This window comes from Dermochelys coriacea, chromosome 2 (genome assembly GCF_009764565.3).
Source record: "Dermochelys coriacea isolate rDerCor1 chromosome 2, rDerCor1.pri.v4, whole genome shotgun sequence".
NCBI lineage: Eukaryota > Metazoa > Chordata > Testudines > Dermochelyidae > Dermochelys > Dermochelys coriacea.
The window spans coordinates 2991746-3012482 of NC_050069.1; the positions used below are offsets into that span (position 1 = coordinate 2991746).

General features: G+C 64.5%; 2 protein-coding genes across 3 annotated transcripts; one reads left to right on the forward strand and one right to left on the reverse strand.

The window, feature by feature from the left end:
* Positions 1–254: 254 nt before the first annotated feature.
* Positions 255–10055, reverse strand: LOC119851557 (cytochrome P450 11B, mitochondrial-like). 2 transcript variants are annotated; one of them, XM_043509870.1, is made up of 9 exons: positions 9772–10055; positions 8084–8221; positions 7321–7520; positions 5712–5915; positions 4707–4861; positions 3286–3452; positions 2678–2756; positions 1522–1713; positions 255–927 (listed from the first exon to the last, which is right to left on the reverse strand). In XM_043509870.1, the coding sequence occupies exons 1-9, from the start codon at positions 10023–10025 to the stop codon at positions 814–816; spliced, it is 1503 nt and encodes a 500-aa protein (XP_043365805.1). In that variant the 5' UTR covers positions 10026–10055; the 3' UTR covers positions 255–813. The 2 variants fall into 2 exon arrangements, with proteins under 2 accessions (XP_043365805.1, XP_038247513.1); XM_038391585.2 differs by having other exon boundaries at positions 8066–8221.
* Positions 10056–10088: 33 nt separating this feature from the next.
* LOC119852203 (basic proline-rich protein-like) lies at positions 10089–20449 on the forward strand. Its single transcript, XM_038393284.1, has 3 exons — positions 10089–11594; positions 18442–18505; positions 20244–20449. Exons 1-3 carry the CDS (start codon positions 10089–10091, stop codon positions 20447–20449), a joined length of 1776 nt encoding a protein of 591 aa, XP_038249212.1.
* Positions 20450–20737: the final 288 nt, after the last annotated feature.

Consider the following 20737-nt stretch of genomic DNA (forward strand, 5'->3'; position numbering starts at 1 on the left):
GCCCCCCACCTCCCCTGCATCCTCCAGCCTCCCACTTGCATCCAACATCCCTTGCACCCCATAAATCTGCATCTTCCTCCCCTCACTTTCCCCATCCCCCTTTCCCAGGGTCTCTGCTGCTCCTCACAGTCCCTGCCACATTGCCTATGGCACAGCTTCACCTCATACAGAAGCATGGAAGATGGCAGCCCTCTTTATTAAGGGCAGCCTCCCTCCCACATCCTGCTGGACTAGAGGGAGATGGTGGCCATCTCGCTGGCTTCAGACCCATTGATATGAAGTGGGAGATGGCCCCTTATTTGAATAAGAGAAATTTGGGAGCTGGCACCTCTGCCCCCTCCTCTCCCAACACAGCCTGCCTCCTTCTCCTGCCCCGTCACCTGGCTTTATGGTTCCATGCTGCTGGTGGGGTCTCCTGCCAGCGCTGTGTCTCTCCCAGGGAAGGAGACCCCTTTCCCCTGTCAGCAGATGGGCAAAGGAGGACTAGATGCCCTTAGGACAGAGATGGCTGAACTGTGGCCCCTGGCCACCCTCCTCCCACATTATGTAGCCCATAGAGACTACAAATCCCAGCGTGTGGCCGGGATCCAGGGGCAGGCCTACAGGCTCTCTGGTCTGCACCTACTTCTCTGTTACAAGGTGGGGTGGCTGTTCTCTGTACCAGGCTGCCCCGGCACGTTCGGGAGGTGGGGGGCTGCCAGCTAGATGCCCTGCCTGGGAGAGGGGTCCCGCTTTCCCCCACTGCTGGATTCCTCCTTCCCTCCCCCACGCCCAGGGTGCGGAAGGAGCAGGCGGGGAGCCGGGGCGAGGGGCTCAGTCGATGGGCCGAAACGTGAGCAGAGGCGGCTTCTCCGGCATGAGGATGAAGCCGAAGACGGTTTGAATATCTGCCTTGGACACGGTGTCGATCCGGAAGTTCCTCAGGACCTGAAAGGAGATGGGCAGCTGGTGACACGCCGGAGCAGCTTGGGCTGGGATCCTGAGCCTGAGCCACAGCAGGGGCAGGCTGGGCTGGTATGTGTGGGGATGGGAGCCCCAGACGCTGCAGGCCGTGGGGCTGGGATGGGGTCGTGCAGGGGCATTTACTGGCTTGTTTCTCCTGACGGTGTCTGAAAAGGCTACATGGCCTGCTCAGTCCAGGGCAGATGGAACAAGAAGAAGCCAAGCTCCTAAATAACCTGACTTCTGAGGGATGAGGAGCAGCACAGTGGGGAGCCCTGGAATAGGTAAGGGGGCTGCGAGTCAGGACTGAGGTACATAGCGCGGAGCTGAGGGGAGCCCGGGGCTGGGAAACCAGGGGACAGCAGGCTGGGGTTGAGGGACGGTGGCCAAACTGTGTGGGAAGGTCACAGGGTCTTACAAATACTTTCTCGTTTTCCTGAAGTACCAACAAACAAGTTGAGTTGTGTGAAGTTTGGCCAACGTACAGTGAGAGGCCCCTGACCTCGGGCCAGCCCCAGGCCGCCTGGCTCTGTGGCTCTCAGCCCTGGCACCTCTCCCCATAGCTGCTCCCCAACTCACGTGCATGAGGAACAGCATCATTTCGGTCTCTGCCAAGCGGCGGCCGATGCATTGCCGGGCCCCGAAGCCAAAGGCCAGGGCCTTGAAGCTGTTATCCTCCTTGCTCAGCCAGCGCAGGGGGTCGTAGCGTTCTGGGTTGCTGAACACCTCGGGGCTCCGGCCCATGGCATATAGCCCCACCTGGCACAGGGTCTGCGGGGCAGCAGAGGGGAGAGGTACGGACCTGGGTGGCCACTAGGCTCCACCAATCAGATGTAAGCTCACTTGCATAAGGAGAGCTGATTGGTTTATACCTCCATCATTTCAACAGCTGCTGCTTTGTCAAACAGCAGTCACGGGGTGACGTCTCCCCGCAGCCCGCGCTGGCGCAGACCATGGGTCCTTGAGGTCATGAGGCCTTTGGGGTTGGAGTTCTTTAATTTCCCTGCAACGTATCAGTAAAACCCAAAAATGAGGGCAGCGGGGAGAGTGGGAGGGTAACTCGCCATGTGGCTGTTGTGGGTGCTTCCCCTCCCTGCCCGTCACTCCCCCACTGGGCAGGGAAGGTGGATGGTGCTGTACTGATGGGTGGGGACCAGGAGGGGAACAGAAAGCTGCACCCCAAGAGTACTGGCTTCCCTGGCAGAGAGAGCCCCCCGCTGACCCTGCCACCCCTTCAGCTTGGCCCCGTCCACTTCCCCTGTGAAATATTACTCAAGTCCCGAAAAAGTCAAAATTTAGGTTAAAAAAATTGGCAAAACATGAATTGTGGTTTTATCAAAATCGAGGATTTTTTGTGGCAAATCAGGAAATGCTGATGCTGAAGGGCTCCGTCCCTGCCGTACCCCATCACGCGGCAGTTCTGGTGCCCTGCTTCCTGTAGCGGCTGGTACCTGCGGCATCAGGGGGCAGAGTGAGAAGCCCATCATGTGCTGGGGCAGTTGTGCAGTGCTGTGGATGGGGCATGGGGTGTGATGCTCCCTTCTAGGCCCCCAACGCTCTTCTAAGCAAGGAGTAGGAGTTCCCGCTTTGTGATCTGCATGGGCGTCCGAGCAGCCAGCCTGACCCCCGGGCCAGTGAGCGTCCCCACTTCCTGAGAGGGGGGACAGCAGTGATGGGAAGAGGGCACCTCCCGGCTGCAGAGAATGGGGGTGGGGGCAGAGGAGCAGGGACTCACCCCAGCTGGCACGCAGTAGTTCTGGAGCACCACGTCTTTGGTTGGGTAGCGCTGCACCGTTATGCCCACAGGGTAGAGCCTGCCAACAGAGCCGCACCGTCAGCTGCCTGTCCCCTGCGCCCCCCTCGTCGCCATCTAGACAGCTGGCCTGACACTGCTCAGGGCAAATGACCCCTCGGGGGAGCCCCGTGTCACTTCCGCTGCCCTTCATTCACCCACTACTGCTGCTGCTGAGCTTTGAACCCCACGGACCCAGCGTTCCCTGCTTCCAGCTGCCCTCCACAGCCTGGATCATCCCCCAGCCATCTGTGCCCCGCAGTGTCTGCCCCTGACCTGCCCATGCCTTCTCACCGCCTCATGCCTGGCCAGACCCCACTGCTGCAGGGACCACTTGGCCGGGCTGGTCCCCCAAGTCCTGCGCCCGGAGAGCCATGTCCCCAGCACTCCCTGGACGGAGGCACAGGTGGGCGTTTCAGCCCCAGCCCCAGTGCCTGGCATGATGGAGAAGTTGCCCTTGGAGTCTTGGGCAGCAGAGGCCACCCTCCTTTCCCCCGCCCCTCCAGGGGCAGCTCCCCATGGGCCCCGGAGGCTGCGCCCTTGGCCCTCACCTCAGGGTCTCCTTGAGGGCGCTTTTGAGCAGGGGCATGGAGTTCAGCACCTTGGAGAGCTCCCTTGGGCCCTTAGACTCGGCCTCCATGATCTCCTGGCGAATGGCCGTCTGGACGCTGGGGTTGCGGGCCAGCTCAAAGAGGGTGAAGAGCAGCGGCATGGCGGTCTGGGCCAGAGGGGACAGTCAGAGCCGGCCCACCCCCGTGCCTCACCTGGAGGCGCAGCGAGCTGGGCACAACCACAGGGGCGTCTCACTGGCCGGTGCCAGGGGCCCATGCGGGAGGGGCCCAGTTGCCTTGGCCAACCCACTGTTATCAGCTACTGAAACATCCCCAGCCTTGTTGGTCTCAGTAGTGTTCTCTGAGATGCAGCCTCAACCTTCCTCGGCTCTGTCCCCCTGCCCCATTCTCTGCACTCCAGGCCTGTTCCCCCCGAATCAGCCTGCTCCCTCCATGGGCTTCAACCCCCTTGGTCACAACAGACCCATTCATGTAGGTGCTTCCCTCTGGCCCCTCCAGCTCTTCCCTGAGCATTCTCCAGCCTGGCTACCTCCTTGGAGGATGCAGGTGCCCTGAGTTGGAGGGGACCTCGCAGAGCCCCACCAAGGGGAGCTCTCTGCCTACACAACTCCCCAACATACTGTGCCACTTTGCTGAATCAGGGTCTGTTTGCTTCCCCCTTGGTCCCTCAGCTGTTCCTGCTCCCTCGCACTGGGAGTCTGGTTCACTCCCCACCCATGAATATTAGCTGCGGGTCTCTGGCCTGAGCCTAGTATTGTTCTCCAAGCCGGTCTCTGGTTTATCCAGGGCCCCCAGGAGCATTTCTCGGTCCTGCGGATTTAGTCACTGCGGGGCTGCTTAGCAGGCTGCTCGGGAGGTCTCGAGCAGGCCCAACCCAGGGCTGAGTCCTGCCATGCCCATCTCAATGCGGCCCTGGCAGCGCCCTCACCAAGCTAACTGGGAAGGACATCAGTGCCATTCTCTCCCACGAGGAGAGCTCCCATACCTGAGTGGGGGTGAAGCCAACAGGGCCCCATGGGGATTGAACTGGGAGCTACAGGGAGCACTAGAGACCCAGAGGAATCAATAAGGAACAAGTTCCTGTCCACAGGTAGGTCAGGAACCCCATAGAGTCCTGTGGCAGGGAGAGAATTCCCCATTCAGTTCCACAGGGACCTTTCCCATCAGGATCCCAGGCTGGCCCCTGGCTTTCCCAAGCGGGTGCCCCATAGCTCAGGGGCAGCTGGCTGCAGCTGTGAGCAGAGACACCCCAGGAGCTCTGAGCCACGGCCCAGGCCAGCAAAGGCCCAGCGCTCTGGGAGGATGGGCAGGGCTGCCCACGATCCCGAGCCACGTCGCTGCCAGGGAGCTGGCCTGGGGCTGCAGCCAGCCTGCCAGAGGGGAGGGTGCCAGGTACTCACCGTGTCCACGCCACCTGCTGTGAACTCAGTGATGTTGGCCTTGATGGAGTCCAGCGGCAGCTCCGCCTGCATGAGCAGCTCTGCCATGATCCCCGAGTACTTCCGGGGCTGCCCCAGGCAGAACTCCTGGTAGATGTTCTGGATACACTTATCAGCTGGGGGAGGAGCACGGGACAGTGAGTGACTCCCCCCAGCCGGGGACGCGCAGCCAAGGTCACAATCCCCCCTCAGCCCCAGGGCAGGAAACAAACCAGAGCCCCAGGTGCCAGGGGAGCAGAACATGCAGGGACCATCCTCTGGAGCCTCAGAAACCCTGAGGAAAATGAGGCCTTCTCCACTTTAGAGAAGAGAAACTGAGAGGGCAAGTGTCCAGAATCCCACAACTGCAAAGCTCCAGAGAGAACCCAGGAGTCCTGGCTCCCAGCACCCCTCCAACCATCTCCCAGAGCCAGGAATGGAACCCAGGAGTCCTGGCTCCCAGCGCCCGCCCCCAACCATCTCCCAGAGCCAGGAATGGAACCCAGAAGCCCTGGCTCAAACTCTGAGGGGAGCAAGGGGCCATAGGGAGTTTGCTAGAGGCAGTGACATGCAAGCCCCACGGTGCTCCTGCAGCTGCGGGACAGCCTGACTCAGAGGCCTGCTTGGAGACCGTCTTGCAGTTGTTTTGCTGCTGGGAGCTGGTTATGTCTCAGGTGGGCAGACCCCAGGCAGACCCGCAAGGAAGATCCTGCATGCTGCAGGGAGCGCTGCGGGGGATTCTTTCATCACCCCAACATTGTGCACAGTGCCCCAGCCTGGCCCTGTGGGGGGACAGGGCTTTGTGGCCTGGGGTGTGAGCTCATTGCTAAGAGGCGACACTGTACCGCGTGTGGCTCTCGGGGAGGGGCTGGGCGTCCCTAGGAGAGCAGCCCCTGCTGCGGGGCCCTGAGGCCTCTTGCAGGAGACCCCGCAGGGCAGGGATGCCCCACTCCTTCGTACAGCGATGCCCCCCTCCCCCCAGCTCACCATGCTTGAAGATGGTGTCCCAGGCCTCGATGTGGTCCCTCCACAGCTTGGTGTTGACCCAGCGCATGAGGCCCGGAGGGATGAAGAGCAGCGGCAAGGTGGTCCGCAGCATGGTCTCCACAGCGCTGATGAACCTCTGCGACTCCGCATTGGGGCTTTCCTCCAGGAGCCCCAGCCGCTCCCCGTACAGGGCGTAGCTGCTTGCTGGCCAGAGGGGAGGGGAACCATGAATGGATCTAATTGCAGCTCCCCTCGATCAGCATCTCCATGTACAGATCGGGAGCTGGGGGCAACCTGCCCCCATGCACACAGCACGGCAGAGCCAGGAATCGAACCCAGGTGTCCTGGATTGGTGGTTAAGCACTAGGCCATCCCCTCCTTCCCCTGATTGTCCCTTGGCACCCCTCCTGTCACGGAGTCCCCGGGCGATGCTCTGGAACTGCTCCCTACGAAGCCAGGCAGGACTCTGGGGAAGTCTCCTCTCTGGGAGCAGCCTGTCTGCAGGACACACAGCTCACCCGGCTTCCCCCTTCCTGGGTCTGACTTCGGAGCATCCAGCATCCTCTGCCCCTCCGTGCGCTTCCCACAGCCAGACCATCCAGGCAGGGTCCTGGGGAAGCCAGAGGGTCCTGCCCCCCCAACTCCGCAGTCAGACGTGACTCTCAGCCAGCCAGTAAAACAGAAGGTTTATTAGATGACAGGAACATGGTCTAAACCAGAGTTTGTAGGTGCAGAGAACAGGACCCCTCAGCTGGGTCCATTTTGGGAGGCAGTGAGCCAGACAACCCCATCTGCACTTCACTCCGTGTCCCCAGCCAGCCCCAAACTGAAACTCTCTCCAGCCCCCCCTCCTCTGGGCTTTGTCCCTTTCCCGGGCCAGGAGGGCACCTGATTCCTTTGTTCTCCAACCCTTTAGCTCTCACCTTGCAGGGGGGAAGGGCCCAGGCCATCAGTGGCCAGGAAACAGGGTGTCGGCCATTCTCTGTGTCCAGACCTCTGCACACACCTGCCCTCTAGGGCTCTGCAATGATCATACACCCTTATCCCCCCACCTGGATACTTAAGAACTCCCTAGGGGAAACTGAGGCACCCCCACAATATTCAGAGGAAACATTAAGAACACTCCTGCTTTGTCACACCTCCACACCAAAACCATGTCTGAGAGCTGCGACCACAAGGCTCCGGGGGGGCTAATCTGCCCTGGTTCACAAGGGGGCCATGGACAGTTGTGTCCGTCTGGCTGGGATATGGGAGGCAGGCAGGAGGCCAGCCTGCACAGATCTGCAGGGCCATGGCTGGGGCAGAGGAGAGCTCACGCCGACCTTTGCCTGGTGCGGGGGCAGTTTGCTTGGGGTCCCTGGGCCTGGCTTATCTAAATGGAGTAGGACGTGGGTACGCAGAGCTCCTGGATGTGGTGCACTGGACGCAGCTTCACCCTCACCAGCGAGCCTGGACCCCGGGACAAGCCAGGCAGAGCCCGGCAGGGGGCACCAGTGGCAACCCCACAGGGGCAGGGCTTTGCATTTCCCACATTGGCCACAGGGCCTTCCTCTGATGCCATGACGACCAGGGCCATGGTGCGAGGACCTGGAGCCCCTCTCGCACCTACCCTCCAGGGTGAAGCGGAACAGGTCACTGTAGAGGTCGATGGTGAGCGAGCGGCGCGTGTTCTTGCTGATGCGCCGGTGCATGAGGGTGACAAAGTCCTGGGCCACAGCGTTGAGGAAGGGCAGGAATTTCCGGGTGCCCGCAGGGCTGATCACCTCCTTGTTCAGGATCAGGCGGTCCGAGCGCCACTCCTCCCCATTTCTGGGGGCAGGAGAGCTGGTGAGTGACACTGCCCTCTGCTGGGGGCATCAGAACTGCCCGGGGTGTGTGTCATCAGCCCTGCACTGCCCTCAGCCTCAGGAGATTCCCCTTCAGCTCCAGGGGCAGAAAGGGCTGGGTGTGAGTGCTGAGTGCCTGGCCCCCACCATCTGCAGCAAAGGGGCACCCCCCATGGGAGCACAGTTAGACATGCCACCTGGCTCCAGGGAGCAGAGCGTCCCTGTGTGGCTGTGGCCAGTCACTCGCTCAGTTCTCACCTTAGCAGATCCTAGCTACCAGGCGATGCCCAGGGGGATGAAAGCTCCCCTGGGCCCAGCCTCCCCCTCCCCTCCCGCTGTCCCCAGCCTCCCCCAGGCCTCTCACTCCCTCTCCTCTCCCCCTGCCCCAGGCCTTGCCCCTGCCCTCCTCCCTGTCCTGCATTTCATGCCCTGCCCACCCCCCCCTCCCCATCTCCCTTCCCTCTGCCTTGCCTCCCATTCCCCCCCCACCCCACCCCACCTCCCGCCCAGCCAAGCAGCAACCCTTACAGCAGGAAGATGCCGCACTTGTGGTTGCGGAGCTGGCGGTGGGCGATCCAGGACTCGATGCCCATGCGCCGTGGGAAGATGCCCTCCGACTGGAAGAGCTGGGCCGCATCTCGGGGCAGCAGCACGTTGACGCAGTTGTAGGTGCCCACGGTCTCCCTGTGCGAAAGAGCCCAGCCTCAGCCCTGGCAGCAGGTGCTCCAAGGTCGGACCAGCCTGGGCCCCAGCTGCCCCACCCCCGTGAGCAGGGCCCTGGGGAGAAGAGAGGGTCATGCAGCCTCTCCTGGGGACCGAGGGGCGTGGAGCTGGGCACAGAGTCCTGGGCAGCTCTCCCCAGAGCCAGCCAGGGAGAATTCAGGGCAGCAGGCCTTCAGGATTGAAAATCCAGCCATTGGGGATTCCCACCCCTCTCCCAGCTGCTGGTCCTGTCCCCGCCCCCGTGGGCACCGGGGGGGGTTCACTCCCCAAGAGCTGGCACCTGCAGCTAACTCCGTTGCCAGGCCCAGAACCAGTCGCAGTCCGAGGCCCAGTGTGGGTTCCCCTGTGCTCCGGATCCATCGCTCCAGACGCAGCCCTGCTCCAGCAAGTCCCTCTCCCTCTAGGAGACCATTACGCTCCCCCATGGCCAGGCACTGGGTGGGCACCAGGCTGTGCTGGGATATGGTCTGGGTGGGGGGCCTCCCAAAGGGTAACCAAGCGGAGCAAGTTACTATTCCCCAAGGCTCCCTGGTGCCAGCAGCTGCTGAGCTGGGCTTGGTCCTGCTGCTTCTCCTGGTAATGTAGCCTCTACATGCAGAGCCCGCGGGCAAGTGCCATAGAGACAATCCTCTGCCAGCCCCTAGCACTTCCCATCCCATCACCCACCCACTCCTTGCCTCTTCCCAAGCTACGGGCATATCGCACAGGGCAAAGGATTCTCGGCTCTGCTGGGTGCTCTGGTGTGGAAGCTGGGGCCAGTGCTCTCAGCCTCCTGACGGCCACCAGTTCTGGCCCTGAAGCATGAGAGCTGGTTGTCCCCACTCTCGCCAGAGACAGATGGTTGTGGATTTGTCCTTTACAAAATATCCAGCCTGGGTGTCTGACTCTGATCTCCTGCTGCAGGGAGTTCCAGGCGTTGGCCCTGCTGGGCATGTCATGCCAGTGGCTCCGAACAGAACAGGGGCTGGCCCCTCTGGAGGGAAGTGCTGGGAGCCCCCATCCCTGGGGACACCTCAGCCCGAGGGGGGTGGGGAACCCAGGAAAGCCGGCTGTAGGCAAATGCAGCCCCGAACCTGGGGCACAGGTCGGCGGATGGAGCTTCGCCATCTCCAATGCCACGGAGCAGTCAGGCGCCTCCCACCCCAGAGCGAGCCGGGCTCACACAGCGCGGCTCTGTCCCCTCTAGCGGGACCGGTCCAGCAGCTGCCGGGTCGGATCCTTTGGCTCTGGGAGCAGCTCGGCCCGGGCAGGGCACCCTAGAAACCCCAGCAATGGCCTGATCCAGCGGGGCCGGCAGCTCCCCACGATGGGGGCTCACCCCCACACTCGCCTGACCAGCCAGCCTGGGGGCCCTGCCTGGGCGGGCCCAGTTCCCCCTTCAAGAAGGGAGGCGGCTGCTTGGGGCGGGATAAACCCGCGATCCCTGAACAGCCGCCCGGGTGAGCCCAGCCCCCGGGGCACGGCGAAGCCGGAGAACCCAGGAGTCCGGCGGCCCGCCGGGCGGGCCGCACCTGTAGATGGGCCCGTAGCGCTGGAAGTTGCGCTGCATGACCAGGTGGAAGCGCTGGAAGCTGTTACTCCGCCAGAAGCGGAACAGGTTGAGCCAGGCGTTCCGGCCGCTGCGGGGGATGGCTTCGTAGGGCAGCGGCCGGGCGGCGGCCGGGGCCGGGACCGGGGCCGTGGAGCTGCGGGCGGCCCCCGACGGGAGGCAGCGGGAGAGGGGGCGCTGGGCGGGCCGCTTCCAGAGCTGGCTCGGGGGGCCCATGGCCGAGCGCACGGAGGGGTCCGCGGGGCTCGCTGCGCAGCCGGCGCCGGGCTCGCCCCTTAAATGCCCTGCGACGGGCCCGCCCCGCCCCGCAAGGACACGGCGACGCCGAGCGCCAGGAACAGGCTGTGCCCGGCCCGGCCCGGTCCGGCCCCCCCGGTCCCTCCTCGCCCGGCATCCCCCGGACCCTGCCCGTCCCCCGCGTCCCTCCTCACCCGGCATCCCCCGGACCCTGCCCGTCCCCCGCGTCCCTCCTCACCCGGCATCCCCCGGACCCTGCCCGTCCCCCCCATCCCTCCTCGCCCGGCATCCCCCGGACCCTGCCCGTCCCCCCCCGTCCCTCCTCGCCCGGCATCCCCCGGACCCTGCCCGTCCCCCCCCGTCCCTCCTCGCCCGGCATCCCCCGGACCCTGCCCGTCCCCCGCGTCCCTCCTCACCCGGCATCCCCCGGACCCTGCCCGTCCCCCCCCGTCCCTCCTCGCCCGGCATCCCCCGGACCCTGCCCGTCCCCCGCGTCCCTCCTCACCCGGCATCCCCCGGACCCTGCCCGTCCCCCCCATCCCTCCTCACACGGCATCCCCCAGACCCTGCCCGTCCCCCCCGTCCCTCCTCGCCCGGCATCCCCCGGACCCTGCCCGTCCCCCCCCGTCCCTCCTCGCCCGGCATCCCCCGTCCCTCCTCGCCCGGCATCCCCCGGACCCTGCCCGCCCCCCCCATCCCTCCTCGCCCGGCATCCCCCGGACCCTGCCCATCCCCCCCCCCGTCCCTCCTCGCCCGGCATCCCCCGGTCCCTCCTCGCCCGGCATCCCCCGTCCCTCCTCGCCCGGCATCCCCCGGACCCTGCCCCGCCCCCCCCATCCCTCCTCGCCCGGCATCCCCCGGACCCTGCCCGTCCCCCCCCGTCCCTCCTCGCCCGGCATCCCCCGTCCCTCCTCGCCCAGCATCCCCCGGACCCTGCAAGGTTCCCCCCATCCTCCTCGCCGGCATCCCCCGGACCTGCCCGTCCCCCCCGTCTCCTCCTCGCCGCATCCCCGTACTCCTCGCCTCGGCATCCCCCGGACCCTGCCCGTCCCCCCCGTCCTCCTCGCCGGCATCCCCGGTCCCTCCTCGCCCGGCATCCCCCGGACCCTGCCCGCCCCCCCCATCCCTCCTCGCCCGGCATCCCCCGGACCCTGCCCATCCCCCCCCCGTCCCTCCTCGCCCGGCATCCCCCGGTCCCTCCTCGCCCGGCATCCCCCGGACCCTGCCCGCCCCCCCATCCCTCCTCGCCCGGCATCCCCCGGTCCCTCCTCGCCCGGCATCCCCCGGACCCTGCCCGTCCCCCCCCCGTCCCTCCTCGCCCGGCATCCCCCGTCCCTCCTCGCCCAGCATCCCCCGGACCCTGCCCGTCCCCCCCGTCCCTCCTCACCCGGCATCCCCCGGACCCTGCCCGTCCCCCCCCGTCCCTCCTCGCCCGGCATCCCCCGGACCCTGCCCGTCCCCCCCCGTCCCTCCTCGCCCGGCATCCCCCGTCCCTCCTCGCCCAGCATCCCCCGGACCCTGCCCGTCCCCCCCGTCCCTCCTCACCCGGCATCCCCCGGACCCTGCCCGTCCCCCCCATCCCTCCTCACACGGCATCCCCCGGACCCTACCCGTCCCCCCCCGTCCCTCCTCGCCCGGCATCCCCCGGTCCCTCCTCGCCCGGCATCCCCCGGACCCTGCCCGCCCCCCCCATCCCTCCTCGCCCGGCATCCCCCGGACCCTGCCCGTCCCCCCCCCGTCCCTCCTCGCCCGGCATCCCCCGTCCCTCCTCGCCCAGCATCCCCCGGACCCTGCCCGTCCCCCCCATCCCTCCTCGCACGGCATCCCCCGGACCCTGCCCGTCCCCTCCGTCCCTCCTCGCCCGGCATCCCCTGGACCCTGCCCGTCCCCCCCATCCCTCCTCGCACGGCATCCCCCGGACCCTGCCCGTCCCCCCCGTCCCTCCTCGCCCGGCATCCCCTGGACCCTGCCCGTCCCCCCCATCCCTCCTCGCACGGCATCCCCCGGACTCTGCCCGTCCCCCCCGTCCCTCCTCGCCCGGCATCCCCCGTCCCTCCTCTCCCAGCATCCCCCAGACCCTGCCCGTCCCCCCCATCCCTCCTCACCCGGCATCCCCCAGACCCTGCCCGTCCCCCCCATCCCTCCTCGCCCGCCATCCCCCGGACCCTGCCCGTCCCCCCCGTCCCTCCTTGCCCGGCATCCCCCGTCCCTCCTCGCCCGGCATCCCCCGGACCCTGCCCGTCCCCCCCATCCCTCCTCACCCGGCATCCCCCAGACCCTGCCCATCCCCCCATCCCTCCTCGCCCGGCATCCCCCTGACCCTGCTCGTCCCCCGCGTCCCTCCTCACCCGGCATCCCCCGGACCCTGCCCATCCCCCCCGTCCCTCCTCGCCCGGCATCCCCCGGACCCTGCCCGTCCCCCCGTCCCTCCTCGCCCTGCATCCCCCGTCCCTCCTTGCCCGGCACCTCCCGGACCCTGCCCGTCCCCCCCGGTCCCTCCTCGCCCGGCATCCCCCGGACCCTGCCCGTCCCCCCCCGTCCCTCCTTGCCCAGCATCCCCCGGCCCTGCCTCTCCCCCACACCACATCCTCTGTGACCCCAGGGGACATCTAGCCAGGGTTAGGTTACACAGGGTGAAAACAGCTGTGCCTTATTTCTGCTCACACTCCACCCCAGCTGGAGCACCCCCCCTTCTCTGGCCCGGCATGCCCCTTGTTCTATGTGTGGGCCTGGGGGTGACAGGGAGAATCCCAGACTGGCCCCCTGGAGCCTCCTCTGCTGTCCCCCCCCATGGATTTGGCCACCCATCTCCTCAGGGTCCAGCTTTTGGTTCAGTGCCTCAGGGACCGGTCAGGCTGGGATGTGTCCCCCTGTGGGCCTCAGGGCCTGGCTCATAGTGGGCCACGAAATGGTCTTTCCTAGAGTTCAGTTATCAGGGGAAGATTAGAAACTTGAGCCAGAGACTTCCCTCCTTCGCCCTGATCTGCTCTCCTCTGCTCCCAGCCCCTGCTGCAGGCTTTTCCCTGCTGCTGCAATGTGTGGGGGCCGCATTCACACTGTGTTCCCAAGAGCAATACTAGAGTAGCAGGGGGACTCTGCTGGGAGTGAGGAGGCCAGGGGCGGGTTAGCAGGGACTGCAGGTCAGGTTAAGTGGCACCGGCAGAGTGCGTGTGTGGGGGGAGGGACAGAGGTGTCAAGCTGCCTACAAAAAGAAAAGGAGGACTTGTGGCACCTTAGAGACTAACATTTATTAGAGCATAAGCTTTTGTGAGCTGTAGCTCATGAAAGCTTATGCTCAAATAAATTTGTTAGTCTCTAAGGTGCCACAAGTCCTCCTTTTCTTTTTGAGAATACAGACTAACACGGCTGCTACTCTAAAAGCTGCCTACAGTGACTCAAAAGCATTGGTACCAGCCTCAGGGCAGGCTGTTAGGAGCCAGGGAGCAAACCCCCCATTGGCTGTGAGTTCTGCATTCGATTTCACCAACCAGCTATCGGGTGAGCTCCTCAGGCCCTACAACAGCCTAACCGGGAGTCACAGACAGGCTCCTTGGGAGCCCCCATCTGACCTGCCACCCAAGGGAGCTGCCTGTGTGATAGCTGGGCCTTTACCCCAAGGATACAGCAATAGTCAGGTTACTCCCTGTCCCAAAAGACCCGTCACTTACCCCAGGTCAATTGCATCTTAGCTCTCACAGGAAAGCCCATGCTTGTAGCCAGTCCTATAATAAACTGTCTAAAGCTTTATTAACCAGGAAAAGGAAACAAGAGAGTTATTGACAAAGTTAAAGCAGGGAACCACAGATACAAACAGGAGTTACATTCTTAAGTTTCAAAATGTAATAGAAGCTTCTATAAGAAGAAAGAGGTCTTCACGTCCTTTAGGGCTGACCCAGGCTGAGCACTGGGGATCTCTTGCTTCTGTCTAGAAAACCTTGCTCCACAAAGTCCAAGCAGAGTAGAGAGAACTATTTCCTTCTGCCTGGGGGTTTATCCCCCTGCCTCCATGTGCTCTGAGCCACAAACTCAGTTGATGGGAAGAAACCAGGTGCATGACTCAGCTTCATGGGGGGCACAGCAGGTGTCGATGGGCCTTTCCTGTGCGGCAGGACGTACGTAACACCTTCCACTGGAGCCAGCACTTCACACTGGTTAATAGAAAAGGAGTACTTGTGGCACCTTAGAGACTAACAAATTTATTTGAGCATAAGCTTTCGTGAGCTACAGCTCACTTCATCGGATGCATTCAGTGGAAAATACCATGGGGAGATTTATATACACACAGAACATGAAACAATGGGTGTTACCATATGAAGTGAGCTGTAGCTCACGAAAGCTTATGCTCAAATAAATTTGTTAGTCTCTAAGGTGCCACAAGTCCTCCTTTTCTTTAAACCAAAGGAAATATTTCTTCACACAACACACAGTCAGTGTGTGGAACTCATTAACAGCGGATGTTGTGAGGCCAAAAATATAACAGGGTTCAAAAAAGAATTAGATAACTTCCTGGAGGATAGGTCCATTGGTGGCCAGGATGGGCAGGGATGCAACCTCATGCTCTGGGTGTCCCTAAACCTCTGACAGTCAGAAGCTGGGAATGGGCAACAGGATGGATCACTTGATGATTCCCTGCTCTGTTCATTCCCTCTACGACACCTGGTATTGGCTACTGTTGGAAGACAGGATACTGGGCTAGATGGGCTTGGTGAGGTAGGGGTGTGGGGAGGAGGGAGCTGAGGGCTGGGATAGCCAGGGCTGCAGGTCAGGGTTGAGGGGCCCCAGCAGAGCTCTGTGTGTGTGTCTGGGGGGGAAGGGGGGGCTGGGATAGCCGGGGCTGCAGGTCAGGGTTGAGGGGCCCCAGCAGAGCTCTGTGTGTGTGTCTGGGGGGGAAGGGGGGGCTGGGATAGCCAGGGCTGCAGGTCAGGGTTGAGGGGCCCCAGCAGAGCTCTGTGTGTGTGTCTTGGGGGAGGGAAGGGGGGGCTGGGATAGCCGGGGCTGCAGTTCGGGGTTGAGGGGCCCCAGCAGAGCTCTGTGTGTGTGTCTGGGGGGGAAGGGGGGGCTGGGATAGCCGGGGCTGCAGGTCAGGGTTGAGGGGCCCCAGCAGAGCTCTGTGTGTGTGTCTGCGGGGGAAGGGGGGGCTGGGATAGCCGGGGCTGCAGGTCAGGGTTGAGGGGCCCCAGCAGAGCTCTGTGTGTGTGTCTGGGGGGGAAGGGGGGGGCTGGGATAGCCGGGGCTGCAGTTCGGGGTTGAGGGGCCCCAGCAGAGCTCTGTGTGTGTGTCTGCGGGGGAAGGGGGGGCTGGGATAGCCAGGGCTGCAGGTCAGGGTTGAGGGGCCCCAGCAGAGCTCTGTGTGTGTGTCTTGGGGGAGGGAAGGGGGGGCTGGGATAGCCGGGGCTGCAGTTCAGGATTGAGGGGCCCCAGCAGAGCTCTGTGTGTGTGTCTGGGGGGGAAGGGTGGGCTGGGATAGCCGGGGCTGCAGTTCGGGGTTGAGGGGCCCCAGCAGAGCTCTGTGTGTGTGTCTGGGGGGGGAAGAGGGGGCTGGGATAGCCAGGGCTGCAGGTCAGGGTTGAGGGGCCCCAGCAGAGCTCTGTGTGTGTGTCTGGGGGGGAAGGGGGGGCTGGGATAGCCGGGGCTGCAGTTCGGGGTTGAGGGGCCCCAGCAGAGCTCTGTGTGTGTGTCTGGGGGGGAAGGGGGGGCTGGGATAGCCGGGGCTGCAGTTCGGGGTTCAGGGGCCCCAGCAGAGCTCTGTGTGTGTGTCTTGGGGGAGGGAAGGGGGGGCTGGGATAGCCGGGGCTGCAGTTCGGGGTTGAGGGGCCCCAGCAGAGCTCTGTGTGTGTGTCTGGGGGGGAAGGGGGGGCTGGGATAGCCGGGGCTGCGGGTCGGGGTTGAGGGGCCCCAGCAGAGCTCTGTGTGTGTGTCTGGGGGGGAAGGGGGGGCTGGGATAGCCGGGGCTGCAGGTCAGGGTTGAGGAGCCCCAGCAGAGCTCTGTGTGTGTGTCTTGGGGGAGGGAAGGGGGGGGCTGGGATAGCCGGGGCTGCAGTTCGGGATTGAGGGGCCCCAGCAGAGCTCTGTGTGTGTGTCTGGGGGGGAAGGGGGGGCTGGGATAGCCGGGGCTGCAGTTCGGGGTTGAGGGGCCCCAGCAGAGCTCTGTGTGTGTGTCTGGGGGGGAAGAGGGGGCTGGGATAGCCGGGGCTGCAGTTCGGGGTTGAGGGGCCCCAGCAGAGCTCTGTGTGTGTGTCTGGGGGGGAAGGGGGGGCTGGGATAGCCGGGGCTGCAGTTCGGGGTTGAGGGGCCCCAGCAGAGCTCTGTGTGTGTGTCTGGGGGGGAAGGGGGGGCTGGGATAGCCGGGGCTGCGGGTCGGGGTTGAGGGGCCCCAGCAGAGCTCTGTGTGTGTGTCTGGGGGGGAAAGGGGGGGCTGGGATAGCCAGGGCTGCAGGTCAGGGTTGAGGAGCCCCAGCAGAGCTCTGTGTGTGTGTCTGGGGGGGAAGGGGGGCCTGGGATAGCCGGGGCTGCAAGTCGGGGTTGAGGGGCCCCAGCAGAGCTCTGTGTGTGTGTCTGGGGGGGAAGGGGGGGCTGGGATAGCCGGGGCTGCGGGTCGGGGTTGAGGGGCCCCAGCAGAGCTCTGTGTGTGTGTCTGGGGGGGAAGGGGGGGCTGGGATAGCCGGGGCTGCGGGTCAGGGTTGAGGGGCCCCAGCAGAGCTCTGTGTGTGTGTCTGGGGGGGAAGGGGGGGCTGGGATAGCCGGGGCTGCGGGTCGGGGTTGAGGGGCCCCAGCAGAGCTCTGTGTGTGTGTCTGGGGGGGAAGGGGGGGCTGGGATAGCCGGGGCTGCGGGTCGGGGTTGAGGGGCCCCAGCAGAGCTCTGTGTGTGTGTCTGGGGGGGAAGGGGGGGCTGGGATAGCCGGGGCTGCAGGTCGGGGTTGAGGGGCCCCAGCAGAGCTCTGTGTGTGTGTCTGGGGGGGAAGGGGGGGCTGGGATAGCCGGGGCTGCGGGTCGGGGTTGAGGGGCCCCAGCAGAGCTCTGTGTGTGTGTCTGGGGGGGAAGGGGGGGCTGGGATAGCCGGGGCTGCGGGTCGGGGTTGAGGGGCCCCAGCAGAGCTCTGTGTGTGTGTCTGGGGGGAAAGGGGGGGCTGGGATAGCCGGGGCTGCAGGTCGGGGTTGAGGGGCCCCAGCAGAGCTCTGTGTGTGTGTCTTGGGGGAGGGAAGGGGGGGCTGGGATAGCCGGGGCTGCAGTTCGGGATTGAGGGGCCCCAGCAGAGCTCTGTGTGTGTGTCTGGGGGGGAAGGGGGGGCTGGGATAGCCGGGGCTGCAGGTCGGGGTTGAGGGGCCCCAGCAGAGCTCTGTGTGTGTGTCTGGGGGGGAAGGGGGGGCTGGGATAGCCGGGGCTGCGGGTCGGGGATGAGGGGCCCCAGCAGAGCTCTGTGTGTGTGTCTGGGGGGGAGGGGGGGCTGGGATAGCCGGGGCTGCGGGTCGGGGTTGAGGGGCCCCAGCAGAGCTGTGTGTGTGTGTCTGGGGGGGAAGGGGGGGCTGGGATAGCCGGGGCTGCGGGTCGGGGTTGAGGGGCCCCAGCAGAGCTCTGTGTGTGTGTCTGGGGGGGAAGGGGGGGCTGGGATAGCCGGGGCTGCGGGTCGGGGTTGAGGGGCCCCAGCAGAGCTCTGTGTGTGTGTCTGGGGGGGAAGGGGGGGCTGGGATAGCCGGGGCTGCGGGTCGGGGTTGAGGGGCCCCAGCAGAGCTGTGTGTGTGTGTCTGGGGGGGAAGGGGGGGCTGGGATAGCCGGGGCTGCAGTTCGGGATTGAGGGGCCCCAGCAGAGCTCTGTGTGTGTGTCTGGGGGGGAGGGGGGGGCTGGGATAGCCGGGGCTGCGGGTCGGGGTTGAGGGGCCCCAGCAGAGCTGTGTGTGTGTGTCTGGGGGGGAAGGGGGGGCTGGGATAGCCGGGGCTGCGGGTCGGGGTTGAGGGGCCCCAGCAGAGCTGTGTGTGAAGCTTGCACAGCCCCTCCTGCGCTTTGCCTAGCTCTAAGCCCTGCTATTAATCCCTCATTTTCTTGAGTGCTAAAAATACCCTGCAGGCCGGGCAGAGCAGGGAAAGCGCAAGGTCTTGGGAACGGCTCCCTCTGATCTATTCATAGCGCAGACCAACCCCCCCCCCCCCCCGTTCCTCTCCACAGCAGGGTCAGGAGAAAGGGCAGCTGCCAGGTGGTCTCCCTGCCAGCCAGGCTGGTGACGCCCAGAGGGCCCAGTGCTGCCCTGGTGGGGAATCAGGCCACAGGGAGAATGTGAGCGGAGCAGTTCATTGCGCATTAGCCTCCTGGTGGGAGGGGTCCCCCCTTTGGCCTGGGGGGTGCTCCCAGGCAGGGTCTGCAGGAGCCATCGTATCACAGGTTCTCTGTTGTCTCATACAGAGGGATCTGCCTGCTCCCCCCAACACGGCCGTGGCCTGGCAGCCTCTGACAGCAGGAGAAGCTGGTACAGGAGCCGTGGGGCCTGACCTGGCCTGAGCAAGAAGCAGCCCCGGGCACCAGCACAGCAGAACCCTTGTCCTTCAGGGGTTCCCGACTGAGAGACGAATTCATTGCATGTGGACGCTGCACCCCTGGATGGGAGCATCCACTGAGGCACAGCGGGGGGGATCAAACCAGGAACTCCAGCAGCGCCGCCAGCCCCACCTACAGGACTGGCCCCCCCAGGGAAAGCCAGTAGCTGCCTGCTCCGGTGCCGGGGGCACTACGATGCACAGCATGGGGCCGTGCCCCACCCCCAACAGGCATCCTGGGTGCTGAGACTCTGGGGCAAGGTTAACACTGGCCTGGCCTGGGCTGCCCCCAGCCTGGCTCCCTAGCCTGGGTTCCAGCTCCGCTGGATCCAGTGTGTGTAGAGTGGGAGCGCAGCTCTGTCCCCCCAAAACACCCATCCCTCCGTCCTTCCAAGGCACCCTGTCATGGAGCATGGGGGAGTCCAGGGCCTGCACCCCTCTTCCTGGGACTCACTGTGACTCTCAGCCAGCCAGTAAAACGGAAGGTTTATTGGACAATAGGAACACAGTCTAAACAGAGCTTGTGGGTACAACCAGGACCCCTCAGTCAAGTCCTTCTTGGGGGCAGGGAGCTTAGACCCCAGCCCTGGGGTTCCCTGCGTTCCACCATCCAGCACTAAACTGAAACTAAAACCCCCCCAGCAGGCTCCCTCCTGCAGCCTTTTGTCCACGTTCCCAGGGCAGAGGTGTTACCTCCCCCCCCCCCGGGTCAGGTTACAGGCTCTCAGGTCTCCCATTCGCAGGGAGTGAAACTCCCCTGCCACATTCCCAGGTCAAAACTCCCCCCTCCCTGCTGCGTCACACACCCATCCCTCCGTCCTCCCAATGCACCCTTCCCTCTGTCCCCCAATGCACCCGTCCCTCTGTCTCCCCAATGCACCCGTCCCTCTGTCCCCCAATGCCCCCATCCCTCCATCTCCCCAAGGCACCCATCCCTCCATCCCCCAAAATGCAGCAGTCTCTCTATCCAGGACTCAGAGTAGCAGCCGTGTTAGTCTGTATTCGCAAAAAGAAAAGGAGTACTTGTGGCACCTTAGAGACTAACAAATTTATTTGAGCATAAGCTTTCGTGAGCTACAGCTCACTTCATCGGATGCATTTTCCCCACTGTTGGCCGTTTGCAGGCAAGTCCCGGTGAATGGCCCTGCTCCCGGCTGCTCGCAGGCCAAGGGAACTCCCCAGCTTCACTGTCCCCCCAGAGACTGTAAAGGGCGGGGGTGGTACCCCAAGTGCTTGCTCCAGACTCAGTCGATGAGCTGGTAAGAGCGCGTGTCACTGCAGGTCACAGAGCTGGTGTGCGTAGCCATGAATTGGATCATCCCGGTACAGGAGCAATCCTCCCCTGGCATTGCATGGGACCATGGCTTTTTCACCCTGGCATATGGGGGGATGAGCCTGGGGCGGTCCTGTGCCCGCCAGTCCCCAGCTCCCACCTGGCCTTTGAGGCTGTTGGCTGCTGGTGTCAATTACAATGGCCTCCAGGCAGCTTGAACGAAGCCAGGGGACCAGCCTGGCACAAGCCCGCCCGGGGGCTCCCTGGCCCTGAGCTGCGCTGTGTGCTCCTGGTATTGCCAAGGTCCTGCTGCGACAGAGGTGGGAGCCAGGTTCTCAGCAGGGATTTCCCAGTGGCTTTGGCCACAGGGTCTCACCCTCGCCTGTCCCTCTGAGCAGGGCCAGCTCTACAAGTTTTGCCGTCCCAAGCAGTGAAAAGAACTGCTGCCATGGACGGCGACAGGAAGAAGCTGCCGTCGATTTGCCGCCACAGCCGGAGGAACTGCCGCCCCTTTCTCACTGCCACCCCACGCACCCGCTTGGAACGCTGGGGCCTGGAGCCGGCCCTGCCACGGAGCGGGAGTCGAGGACTCCTGACAGCATGAGAAAGGTGTTTTAGGGGAGATTGCGGTGGGAGGCCAGGAGCCAGACCTCTGCATCGTGCAGGGCCCAGCCAGGGTGCCTCCAGTCCCCCCTTGCCTGTCTGCTGTGGCCTCAGCAGCGGCTCTTCCCCAACAGCAGGAGGCGGCGGGGTACTCTCCTTCCCCAGCTCGGGGATGCTCAGCGTGGTGGAGGGGAGGCAGAGGGTAATCGGACTGACGGGCACCTTGCAATCTGCCAGACCAGGACACAAATATTTAACCCCCAGAAAGCTGGAGATCCCCGCTCCCTGG